Genomic DNA, 13,674 nt, shown 5'->3' on the forward strand with positions numbered 1-13,674 from the left:
CTAAACAAAAAATGCTCTGAATGGAGCAGGGGAAGTGGTCCCAGACAGTCAAGGCTTCTCATTGCAAGATCGTCTGAACCTGGATCAAAAAACTCCCAGCCCTTGAGAGCCTTGAGAGGAAACAGCTGAGTCTAGTTATTTCTTATGTTGCTGATGAACTGTTAAACATATACTGTTCACCCTGTTGAGTCAAGTACAGGTTGGGCAATATTCGTTGCCTTCTGAGGGGTCTCGAGAACTATAGCTAGAAGAAAACGGACACATTCTCGTGCTTCTTTTTCCCCAGTAATCCAAATCTGGAAACAGAACCGGCCTATCATTTCTAGATTTTGAGTTATGAACAAAAATTGAGAATTTGCTATTTTCAATAATGCATAAGTAGAAATAGATGCATATAAAAAGTGATTCGATAATCGCTAATTCCGATCACAGAGTATTGAATCCACGAAAAATAAATGCATATTCACAAGTCACTATATGATAAAAGCCACCTCCTTATTGTCTTATTATTCAATAGTGAAACAGAGAACAGAAAAAATTCATTTTTTTCCTGAAATATGTAGGTGGATAGTTACATGTGATACATTTTTGAAATCAACAAAAACTTGCAGCAAGATGAAAGAACTTTCAACTATAGTTTTCCTCATAAAGTGCCTGAAGCATGTCATAATGATTTTCGAGTATGAGTTGACACAAGCAACTAATTCAGCATTATTGAAAATGATAGGCCGATTATATTTTCAGATTTGGAAAAAAAACTAGAAAATAATATGTCATCCGTTTTCTTCTAGCTCTTATAGTTCTCGAGATCCCCTGAGTAGACAACGAATTTTGCCCACCCTATACCACAGATCTAAGAAATAAAACACCAGCTGTGATTGTGACAATTTTCTGAGCTTGTCTTAGAATGTGCATACCCGTGGATCACAGCGCTGAAGAGGCACCGCACGTAGAAGAAGCAGGAGCCCAAGAAACAATCTCTCGCACTCTGGAGTACTCAATGATGCCAGATGTATCAATATTGTTTTTCTAAATTGGAAAGTTTATATTTTGGGTATCAACCCGCAGTTATTAGCATATGAACGTCAGATTTTCCATTTCTCGTATGAAAGAATATCCTTCTGATTATCTATGTTATCAATATAATTTTCAATAGGAAATGGATCATGCCTTCATAGTAAGGCAGGTAAATAATAAACGAATTAATTCAGATGCATAACATCCGCAGATAATTAAATCAACGATTGTTACGATCTAAATCGAACTAACAAACTACCATCGCTCGAAGTATTACCAGAAACTTCATTTCGTCGACAAAGAGTGGATGCTGACCATGGTTTCGGTCTTATTAGACCTCGTCAGAACAACAAAACTCATTCGTCAACGAAATGCTATGAATTGCCGGCTCCTTTTATTCCAAGTCAGTAGCGGGTATGATGTATAAATACATCGTACTAACATCTGACAGAGAAACGGGAACCAACCCAATTCAATTTCCTAACTCTCAGAGCGACGATAGCAGTATGCATCCATATGCTTAAATACCAAATTGCAGATATCGTATATTACGATAATTAAGCAAGGGAATAAAAGGAGCCGGCAATTCATAGCATTTCGTTGACGAATGAGTTTTGTTGTTCTGACGAGGTCAAATAAGACCGAAACCATGGTCAGCATCTACTCTTTGTCGACGGAATGAAGTTTCTGATAATACTTCGAGCGATGGTAGTTTGTAAGTTCGATTTAGATCGTAACAATCGTTGATTTAATTATATTATCTGCGGATGTTATGCATCTGAATTAATTAGTTTATAATTTTCAATGATAGACGTAGTGGATTAGTAAGAACAGAAGAAATAGAGAATATTGGTAATCTAGGATATTTTTTTTCAGGGAAAAGTTGCGAAAAAATAAACCCTTGCTCCAAATCTGAAGGTGAACCCAAAAAATGCATTGGTGAATCTGATTACCAGAGGATATCAGAAGCTACAAGCCAAAATACAAAGGTTATGGTTCATGGCGAATCGAAATCCAGTCCTGCTACACCTAAATGTAAGACTAAGGCTAAAATTCAACAAAAATCTAGGAAAAAAGTGAGTTAATAGGAATCACTGTATATCAGCACCTCAGAGATGTGGTTCTTTGAGTCACATAACTGAATTTGTCGTTAGAAATATTGTGAAGTTCATGAATTGCTGAACAAACCATGAAATGTGTACCTATATAATAATAATAATTTTAGACATTCAAGGAATGAAATACAAAATACAAAAGTATATAAGGAAGGAGACGGCGAAATCAAATTGTTTTGTAGATTTATTAATCATTATTTTCTATTACATAGAATTCACAACAGTATTTGAATGCACAAGAGATCTTCCAAACTTGAAAGCTAGTGAGCAGAATTGAGGTAGGTGATCTTCAAAAAAGTCAATAAACTTGGTGCATAATTCATATTTGTTAGATCATTGCCAGTTAGTACCGACTTATTCAAAGCAGGCTTACCGTAAAGGATTGCTTATTTCTTTGATCTCTAACAGCTCCCACAGTAACCACTGAGATAAGAATGACTTGAAGGTAAGCCTACCAGTGTGAAAGCAGCCACGAGTCCCGCTAAAATTTACTCCCGGTATTACCTACTGACCATACATGTTTGTCCAGTTTATGATGAAACACCCGGTATGGTCCTATAGAATTGAATCAATTTGGGTTTAAGCTGGCAAACTAAGCTGATTGTACAAAATGTTAAACTTTCCAAGTATCCAAACTGATAGCGTCAGATACGGGATAATTATGATTCCTTCATAAGGCGAAACATGTAGAGCGAATCTAAAATACTTTGTGTCCATTTATGTACGAATATTCTTATTGCTTATATTATTTCAGTTATTGTTGAAAAACTGTAATTTTTTCTGAATTTCATTACCCTGTATCTCAATAGACTGAGTCGAAAAATCATCCTTTTATACTAACATATCTTTGAGGAATACCCTATATACATATTCATTTTCCTGACATCACCAAACTCAGATGATTCTGCTCAATAGCTTGGAAGTGTGGAAGATTTCTTATGAACAATCGAAAATGGTAAACATTCTGTTGGAGTATAAACAAAACTAAAATTATTATATTTAGAGCCTTGTGGCGCCACCTACCCAAACACACATATATCCTATGTTCATTGCTCTATGATAGTTGCATATATGGGCGTGGCCCTTCTTCGTTTTCAATTTCTTGTTATGTATGCAACAAGTAGTACTCCGGTCGACGCTGTGAGGAACAGACGTCACTCTCATGTTTTCTTTCGTTCTAATACACGATAATAGTAATAAAGACTTATTATTATCTACCTAAAATCACCTGTTTGTTGTTTACCACAACAGGTTATGGGTTCAGTTACGCTGTGACTGCGAATCAGGTGTATTTTAGTTCGGTAGTGTTAGTTTTCCGTTTCGCAACACAAACGATTCAAAAGAACAAAATGGCCGAAGTGACGCTACCTCAACTATCTGAAGAAAGTGTTCGTTCGGGGACTAGTATTCGAAAACTTTCCAGTGAAGACCAGTGGGAAACGTGGAAGTGGCAAATAGAACTCTGTTTGAAGGAACAGTGTCTTTATTCGATCGCGGATGGAACACGAAAGTGTCCAGCAGGCCCTGTCGGCGAAGAGGAGCCTTCCGATGCGTATAAACGTTGGCAAAGGGACAATGCTCGTGCGGCGCGAATAATCGGTACAGCACTGGATGATGAACCTTCGATTTATGTTCGCAAGAAAACCGACGCGAGTGAAATATGGGAAACTCTCATATCCGTGTATGAACAATCCTCGCTGCAGAGATTATACACTCTTTTTGACGCATTTTTTGAGACAACCAAAGATGAGTGTACCTCTGTTACAAAACACACATCCACACTGGCGAATCTGTTTGATGACTTGTGTAACGAATTGAAGAAAGGTAATCCCAAAGCGGAATTGCCTCTTTCCCTTCTTCACCACAGGATTTTCAAAACCCTAGGTCCCGAATATCAGTATTATAGATCGACATGGTATAGAATACCAGAGCCAGAGCAAACCACAAAACTATTGATGGAAAATTTGCGATCTATTGAGAATACTCTAGGAAATAATCAGTTGGGTAACGCGTTTCTTTCAAAACTCGAAAAACCAAAACAAGAGTCAAAGAAAGAAAAGAAGAAAGAGAAAAGGACATGCCATTATTGCAAAAAAGTGGGACACGTTATTGCAAATTGTCGAAAAAGGGCAGATGCCGAAAAATCCAGACAGCAAAATCCTTCCGATTCCAAGACCAACAACTCAGGGTCATTTCTAGCATCGACTTTTCTGCTTAACAAGGATTCCGTCTCAGCTGATTCCTGGATTTCGGATTCTGGCACAACACATCACATATCGGCAAATAAGCAACATTTTTCGACGTTCGAAAAATTTCCAATTCCACAGCGAGTGCAAACAGCAGGGAGTGAAGTGATTTTGGCCTATGGATCTGGTCGTGTAGACATCGAAGTGCTAATAAACGGTGAATGGTCACCTGCAACGATGAATAATGTATGGTACGTTCCTGATGCTCGACATCAACTTTTCTCAATCCGAAACGCTGCTGAACTTGGAAATGAAATAACATTCAACAATAAAGGAGTAATTATTCAACGACATGGAAAAATTACTGCAAATGGAAAATTAGTTGGTCCAGTCTACGTTATGAACATCCGAGTAAAGTCTCCCAATCTACAAGTAGCAGTTAACCTGGCAACGGCAGAAGAAGTTCTACAAGGTTGGCACGAGAGACTTGGTCATCAAGACAAACGACATGTTCGCGATGTATTGTCACGATTCGGTTTAGCAGTTAAGTGCTCAGACACTGCTTCGTTCTGTGATGGATGCATTCTCGGTAAATCGCATAGAAAACCGTTTCATGCTCGCGAAGATCGTTCGAAAACCGTTGGTGAGATGATTCATGCTGATGTGAATGGACCCATGTCGGTAAATTCCATAAATGACTTTCGATATTACGTTGTTTTCAAAGACGATTACTCACGATTTGTTCGTATCTTTTTCATGAAAAACAAATCTGAAGTTGTGGACCATCTGAAGACATTTCTACAGGAGTGTGACACTGCTGGACATAAAGTAAAAGTGTTTCGTTCGGACGGCGGTCTCGAATTCGACTGTAAGGCAGTGGTACGTGAATTACGTGAACGAGGTATCGAATTCCGTCTTACGTGTCCGTATACCCCGGAACAAAACGGTGTCGCTGAGCAATCAAACCGCCATGTAGTCGAATTGGCTCGGTCAATGCTCTCAGTTAGTAAGTTACCACGAACTTTTTGGGCTCATGCTTGTGACACAGCAGTGTACCTTACTAATAGAACCGGGAAATCAAGTGTTAAAGGGAAAACCCCTTTCGAATTATGGACAGGCAGAACATTCAAAAGTTTCGACTATCTTCGAATTTTTGGTTCGGAGTGCTATGCGCATGTGCCGAAACAATTCAGATCAAAATTCGACGACAAAGCCTTATTCGGAAATTTTGTTGGTTACGTAAACGACAAAGATGGCTACAAAATCTGGATACCATCAAAACGTCGGTTGATCAAAACACGTAACGTTGATTTCCGCCCGGAAAAATTGTGCACCACGAGCAGTACAATACAGCTCGAATTCGGAGATTATACCGATGATCCCGAAAAAGAAGTCGAGGAAGAAAATTCAATTGAAGTAGAAACAGCAATTGAAGAAGAAAATTCAATTCAACGTCCAGTTAGAGAAACTCGACTTCCAGCAAGATTCGACGACTACGAAATGGGCTATCAAGCTCGTCGAGCTCAAAGCAACAGTGCACTTTCGTGCTTAACTGAAACCATTCAAGAGGAACTCACCCCAACGAATTTTGACGAGGCCATGGCAAGTCCGAGTTCTAAGGAATGGATGAGTGCCATGAAAGAAGAGATTGATGCATTCGCAGATAACAACACTTGGGACTTAGTGGATCTACCAAGTGGTAAACGCGCTATAGACAATCGCTGGGTTCTTCGTGTCAAATACAAAGCCGATGGCTCGATTGATCGTTATCGCGCTCGATTGGTTGTGCGTGGAATATTTCAGCGTGCTGGACTAGATTACGACGAGACTTTTAGTCCGGTGGCGCGATACGACGCGATTCGTTCCGTACTAGCTATCGCAGCCAAAGAAGAATTAGTGCTAGGACAGTTCGACGTGAAAACCGCGTTTTTAAATGGCGATATTGACGCAGAGATATATATGACGCAGCCCCAGGGCTTCGACGATGGCTCCGGTCGCGTTTGTCGTCTCAAAAGGTCCCTATATGGGCTGAAACAATCCCCAAGGTGTTGGAACGACAAATTCAACACATTTATGCTGAAAAATGGCTTCATCAGATCAAAAGCTGATCCATGCATCTACGTCCGTATCAAAGATGATGAAAAGATAATAGTTGCCATATACGTGGATGACGGACTGATAGCTGGAAGTACGCAGAGTGCAGTCAGCAAGTTTCTGGGTGAACTGACTTCGAAATTCAAAATAACGATTGGTTCCCTGGATTCCTTTTTGGGAATGCAAATTGAAACTCGTGAGTCAGGCATATTTGTTTCACAAAGAAACTATGCCAAAAAGATTCTCCAACGTTTTGACATGGCCGAGAGCAAACCCGTTGGAACCCCGGCCGAGAACAGTCCTCAAGATGGTGGATCCAGTAGCCCTCTGGAAGAATCTATCCCATATAGATCAGCTATTGGATCACTGATGTACTTGGCCTGTGCAACCAGACCTGACATCGCTTATGCGGTATCGAAAGCAGCCAGATCTATGTCAGAACCAACGCAGGCTGACTGGGCCTCCGTGAAAAGGATATTTAGATATCTACGAGGAACTTCAAACCAAGGTCTGCTCTACACCTCCTCGGAGGATAATTTATGTGCGTATACGGATGCAGACTTAGCAGGCGATGTGGGAACCCGGAGGTCGACGAGTGGTTTCGTGTCCTTGATTGGTGGTACTGCTGTCTCCTGGACTTCTCAACTCCAGAAATCGGTGGCGCTATCCACTACAGAAGCCGAGTTCGTCGCAGCCAGTGAAGGAGCTAAGGAATTGATTTGGCTCAAAAGACTGTTGAGTGAAATTGGTGCAAAAGGTGAAATACTAGAGACACCAGTGTTATTCGTAGATAACGCGAGTGCAATAAAATTAGTGAAAAATCCCGAATTTCATAAACGGTCAAAACACATTGAAGTGCGGTATTATTTTGTACGCGAGTTATACCAAAATCGAGACATTGATGTTGAACATATAAGTTCTGAAGAACAACTCGGTGACATGTTTACCAAACCTTTAAGTTCACCAAGACTTTCGAAACTATGTAATAAGATTGGTTTATGTAGTTTAGTTTAGGGGGTAGTGTTGGAGTATAAACAAAACTAAAATTATTATATTTAGAGCCTTGTGGCGCCACCTACCCAAACACACATATATCCTATGTTCATTGCTCTATGATAGTTGCATATATGGGCGTGGCCCTTCTTCGTTTTCAATTTCTTGTTATGTATGCAACAAGTAGTACTCCGGTCGACGCTGTGAGGAACAGACGTCACTCTCATGTTTTCTTTCGTTCTAATACACGATAATAGTAATAAAGACTTATTATTATCTACCTAAAATCACCTGTTTGTTGTTTACCACAACACATTCAAAGTTGGTTACGTAACCGACAGGGACCCTGTAGTCATGAAAAATTAAGAAACAAATACACTGCGCAAAAAAATTAACGCACATTATGGAAATCTCAAATTTATTCTACAACTGAAGGTGTTCTCAATGATAATTATTTTTATCAGAATTATGCATGCATATGTTATACACTTTCAACGGTTTTCTTCAATACATATGTTTTTTCCCAGCCGGAATAAAAAAAGATGGTATTTTCAGATTTTGAATGTATTGGCTCCATTCTAAAATCAGTTGTTCTCGATCAATTCTAGTGATCAATAGTTTTTCTTTCGTTTGATTTTCTATACTCGATCGCTATGCAACTCGAAACACGCAATTTGACCCAAGAGGAATGTGCCCAAGCGGTAGTTTTGCGAGAAGAAGGGTGGACATACACAAGAATTGCAGAAAGGTTTGGAGTTTCCCATACAAGTGTGTCCAGAATGTTGCATCGATTCAGGGAGACAGGTATGAATGTCCGAAGACCAGGACAGGGTAGACCACGGGTAACAACTGCCATTCAAGAACGTTACTTGAGAGTTTCTTCATTGAGACAACGGTTTGCAACCGCTCGCCTCCTTCCAGTTGAGCTTGAGCAAACTCATGAGGTGCAAATTAGCACTCAGACAATAAGAAATCGCCTCAGAGAATATGATTTAAGGCCTCGTGACGCGGCAACAGGCCCAGCTGTTACCCCAGCCCATCGAAGGGCGCGTTTGGATTTTGTCAGAGAGCATATCCATTGGGAAGAGGTCGATTGGGAAAGAGTTCTCTTCACAGATGAGTCTAGATTCTGCCTCTACCATTGTGATCGACGTTTCCTTGTATACAGACGTCCACATGAAAGATATGCTCAGTGCAATTTCCTGAATACTACTGGTTTCGGGGGAGGATCGATTATGGTATGGGGTGGAATATCTTTAACTGCTCGCACAGACCTAGTGGTCGTTGATAATGGAGCTTTGAATGCTGATAAGTATATAAGGAACATTAGAAGAGCATGTAGTGCCATTTTCCCCATACATTGGTGAAAATTTCATTTTTATGGACGATAATGCCAGACCCCATCGTGCGCGCATCGTTCAGGAGTACCTTGAAGAAGTTGAAGTCTCTCGAATGGAATGGCCAGCAAGAAGTCCAGATCTCAATCCGATTGAGCAGGTTTGGGACAACCTCAATAGAAGGCTGAGAAGTTCAGAAAATCATCCAGCTACTCTTGATGACTTAGGAATCCAACTCGGAGAAATCTGGGAAGGATTAGATCAGAACATTTTCAGATCACTCATTTTGAGTATGAACCGTCGTTGCCGAGCTGTAATTAACGCAAAGGGTGGAAATACCAAGTATTAAATCACTTATCAGCATTTCCGTATTTTGAAAATTGTTCATTTCTCTTCTTTCACATAAGATTCGGTGAAATCCTGAATTTTTCTTCCATTTAATGTGTCTTGTTTCGTTCAAAACCTTCCCGAGAGAACATAAAACATAAGTTATAAAGTCAGTAGAGTTAACTTCCATTAAAATTGAGATTTTCAGAATGTGCGTTAATTTTTTTGCGCAGTGTAATTCCTTATTTTTTGTTTAATTCAAATTTTACAAAAGTTTGGAGATATCTATTTAATTTGGAGCTAATGCCATAGATATAATCAACAACTGTCATGTTTGGCCAAGTTTGATGAGTTTGTAATGATATAAATTGTTTCAGGTTCATCCTTTCAGCGACGGAGAAGATAATATCTTCTACTCCCTCAACGATTCTGCAGATTCCCTGAGCACTTCGAGTCGTCGCTCTAGTTACGATGGCGGACCAGACAAGACGTTGGTCGTTGTGATAAATCGTCGAAATAAAAATATGTCGCTGGCGCAGAAACAGAGATCATGGGAGACTTTTCCTCCAAAGAGAAGGCACCATGCGTGCCCAAAACTATCAGCGTCGAATCCAATGCCCTTAAGAAAGGCAGATAGTTTCGAGGGTCACGAAGAAGCTGTTAAGAGTATTGTAGCAGCCGTTCAAGAAACTAGGCGCAAACCAAAATGTTCAGGCGGAAATTAATCAATTGTTCTTCATTCTGTTATATTACCATTGAAATATAATCACCAGGCGTTTTCAACGAATTTAGTCGAAGAAATTATATTAATTGTGACGTTGCTCTATGATGAATTACGAGTTGAAATAAATTTGTTGGATGAAAATCATCTGGTTTCAATCGATACTTCCCCGCAAGGCTAAAAATAGATGTCATTTTACAGAGTTTCATAGAATTACCCACGAATGTAGTATATCTTAAGAAGGCCCTTATTCTCCTGCTGCGCCAGTGTGTAATAAACAGAGTTCTGGTAATTGAAATACAAATACGTATTAGGTAATTGTATTACAAATATTTCTTAAGAATGTCATCTTCGGAGTCGGCGATTGAATTGGACTCGTTGGTTGCTGTTGGTGATTTGGAGCTGTAGCTTCTTTCGCGGCAGGAGCCCGCTTCCTCAACATCCTGCCACCGACATCCCGCATGCTGTCATGTACATCGCTGGCTCCAGACATGCCTCGGCGATCCCCAGGCAGCGACTTGTTTCCGAGCCTTCTCGTTATTACAATTTCCATGGGTTCATGCTCTCTTCTTTCAGTTTGGGTGAGGGGTAGAGAAATGAGAGTAGAAAGAGCACCCCTATAAGGCCAGGAGCAAGTAGAAACGCAGGTTAGTGAGGGGACGCATCGCAAATAAAGTGTGACAGTGACTTGTCGGATAGTGTGACGAGGCATATTTTGCTCCGCCACAAAAAGAAAATTTCTTCACCGATACTGGCATAATAAGACCTGACCACCGAAATATTTCTGAAGAAAACCGTTATATCATCATAGGGGGGCTTTACCGATTGATATTCTGACATTGTTTTCCACCGACCAGTCCCATATTTCTAGCGGAAACCGTATATGTCTTTTGTTTTCAGAATTCATATATTTTAGAATTCTTTCCGTTCAACCGTACTTTTTCTGACTCGAAAAAGGTCTTTCAACTTGTTTCGCTCTTCCTTCTCTTCAGTTGTTTCCGTCTCTTTCCGAGCCAGCTGATTAACTGAACAATTTCAGTATATCCAATGGGGCAATGAGTTACCAATAGTGGGGACCGTTTTCCGCGGAGAACGCGGATAGGGGTACTTCTTCGACGCCCGGCGCTGAAGATCAAGAGCAAATTAGTTGAGATGTAGGTGCCAAGGAAAGTGTATAAGGTGTTTTACCGTGCAGTACAGTTAAAATTATGACAAGTTTGAAAGTTTACGGCAAGTCACTTGTAGCATTTTGTTCCTCTTTAGTCCGTTGGACTGGCTGAAAATATCTACCTACCGCTTAAACTTGATCTAGTTATTGTAGGCTGTGTGTAGTGCCGGCTTCCGCGACCGTTCGACCGCCGTTGGGTCCCAGGAGGACTTGGGGTTCCTACCGTATTTTTGGTGCTCATTTTGTTGATATATTTTACGACTTCCGACCGATCAAGTTATACGTTGACAGCTTTTTCCGACCTGCTGTCTGACTGGCAGCCATTCTGAGGGTCACAGAGAGAAAGAAAGAGAGAGAGACAGGGTGCACTGCAATTGGAGGGGCCATCCAGCAGATAGCTGCCAGGCAGGTCAGACATTAGGGAGTTGAAGTGCGCACAGAACGTTAGCCTGAACGTAAACGTTAACGTGACAAATAACGTCAAATATAACGTTTACGTGTTGTAATGAAATTTGAGTTGAAGTGCTGCCATCATGAAACGTCAGACGTTAAACATAACCTATCAATTTGGATTTTGATTTTATTTTGCTGGAACTCTCTTTTATCTAATATCTATAATATTGAGCCTCGACAGCTGGAATAATATTTGAAATATTGATGTTCTAATGATTATATGCATAATAAAGAGAATTTTCAACTTGAAAGTATTTTATTATCAATGAAATATTCATGTGTTAAGAGACATGAGAATTGCAGTGTAGTTTCAGCCATTTCGCCTTATGTACTGAATGTAATCTGATAACACAGTAATTTAACTTAATCGTATGATAACTTTCAAATCACTGCTGATTTCCTATAATTTTCGTTCATTATGAGAAAATACACAGGAAATGTAAACAATGACAGTTTGAGGTTATCGAGAATTGCATTCAACAATCAAAATTCGGCCATTCGCAAGTCATCGGTGCTACTCGTTTAACGTTCGGTTAACGTACGTCGATGTTTAAGGTATACGTGGGAGACCGCTAGTTTACGTAGGCCGTAAAGCTGACGCTAACGTTAACGTTAAAAACGGACGAATGAGCATGCGTAGATGTCAATTATAACGTTAACGTTTACGTTCATGGCTGCACTTCAACTCTCTATTATCATGACTTTAGCCTTGCTGCTTTGACACTCCTCTCCAGTGGAACATTCACTTATTCCAGATATCTCAGATATCAAAAGGATTAAGCTCTGATGGAGCCCTTTCCAGGTTTTCGGGCTCGTGGTGTTGGTCGGGTTCGGGCCCCTCCTCGGCTTCTTGCTGTCGGTTGGATTCATGATCGGAGAAGGCGGTGTTCCTCTGCATTCCCGATGTATCTACTAGCGTACAGTTCTCGCCGTTCCTAGCAGTACCGCTTTCTGCATGACTATAAATATTTTCGCCCAACTGAAGTTTTCTCAAGTTCTCTGGTAGTTTCTTCGGTATCAGGCCTGTAGATGAAATGACAATAGGGATGGAATTGATATCTTTCTACTTCCACTGTTTCCTGGTTTGTTCCTCGAGATCTCTGTATTTTGAAATTTTTTCAGTGTGCCTATCTAGAAGATTAATATTATTTGTAATCGCCACGTCGATGAAATGTGCTCTGTTCTCATTCTTATTCAACAATATGAGGTCAGGTCAGGTCAGCATGATCCAAAGTTCCTTGATACAGAAGTTCTGTAAACCATCAGATCCAGGTGTTTTCTATTTGTTTAGTTCTCTGATAGCTGATTGAACTTCTCCAATTGTGATCATGTCATGCGGCCTCGGTTTATATTTCAGAGCTTCAGATTTTTCATCTTCAATCCATCTGGTATCTTCATTGTACTGAGGTTTCGTATATAATTGCTCCGTCCAGATACACAGTGTGGATTGAGAAAAAACTATAGCATTGCGATCACACTTGCGACTGTGACCAAGTAGAGCTTATTGTGATGCTCATTTTCCAATACTACATATGCGGATGAGCATGGTAATTGTAATAGGGAACCTTTTTCGACCTTAGAAGTTGGTATTTTATTTCCAATTCTTGATGTAAAATCTTGGAAACAGCATCATGTCTATTCTTGTACTCCGTGTCGCGAACTTCTGGTTCTGGCTTTCCCCGGTCCGGTGATGTGCTGTATCTGTATGGTTTCATGTGTCGCACAGCCATAACGACATAATTTTCGACCGTAATATTTGTTTATTTTATTTCTTAATTATATATTTATTATTTCTAATCTTTGAAAATCACTAAAAATGTATGTCCTTATCGAACAGTATCGTTTTCAGAGTTCGGTACTTAATGCATATTTGCGATATCTAAGATGTTGGGTCACGTGACAATGGATTAATTAGACTCTACTAGTAATAAGCTTCGATTGATCCATTCTCACGTGACACAATACCCTGGATATGAAGGATATGCCTAACGAACTCGCTTCTTTCGTTGAAGTCTCTGGTTGAAGGGTGTCCATACTTCCGGTGTATGGTCCCTCCATAGTCCGATTGTAAAATAGAGGAGTTCGTTTTTGACCTCGGATCCGGTCTGATTGCCCAGATTTTAGGTCGTGTCTTTCTCGGATAGTAAAAAGGAAAACTACTAAAGAAGCTCTTTATCTTATATGATTTTTGATCACATTACGAAAATATCCGTCGCCCCCTGGAAAAACGAACTTGACTACGCCTCAGGTACGAGCATAGAAA

At 40.1% G+C, this 13,674-nt stretch overlaps 1 protein-coding gene across 3 annotated transcripts in view; it reads left to right on the forward strand.

Moving 5' to 3' along the window:
• The window catches only part of LOC123320377 (RING finger protein 207-like), a 38,790-nt gene extending 28,856 nt beyond the window's left edge, over positions 1 to 9,934 (forward strand). For 2 of the 3 annotated variants that reach the window (XM_044907679.1, XM_044907680.1), the window contains exons 12-13: positions 1,894 to 2,093; positions 9,447 to 9,934. In XM_044907679.1, the coding sequence (XP_044763614.1) occupies positions 1,894 to 2,093; positions 9,447 to 9,794 (548 nt within the window). In that variant the 3' untranslated portion in view covers positions 9,795 to 9,934. The remainder of the gene's footprint in view (positions 1 to 1,893; positions 2,094 to 9,446) is intronic. The other variant, XM_044907681.1, reaches the window with a different exon arrangement.
• Positions 9,935 to 13,674: the final 3,740 nt, after the last annotated feature.

Source organism: Coccinella septempunctata, chromosome 9 (genome assembly GCF_907165205.1).
Source record: "Coccinella septempunctata chromosome 9, icCocSept1.1, whole genome shotgun sequence".
In the NCBI taxonomy this organism is placed as follows: Eukaryota; Metazoa; Arthropoda; class Insecta; order Coleoptera; family Coccinellidae; genus Coccinella; species Coccinella septempunctata.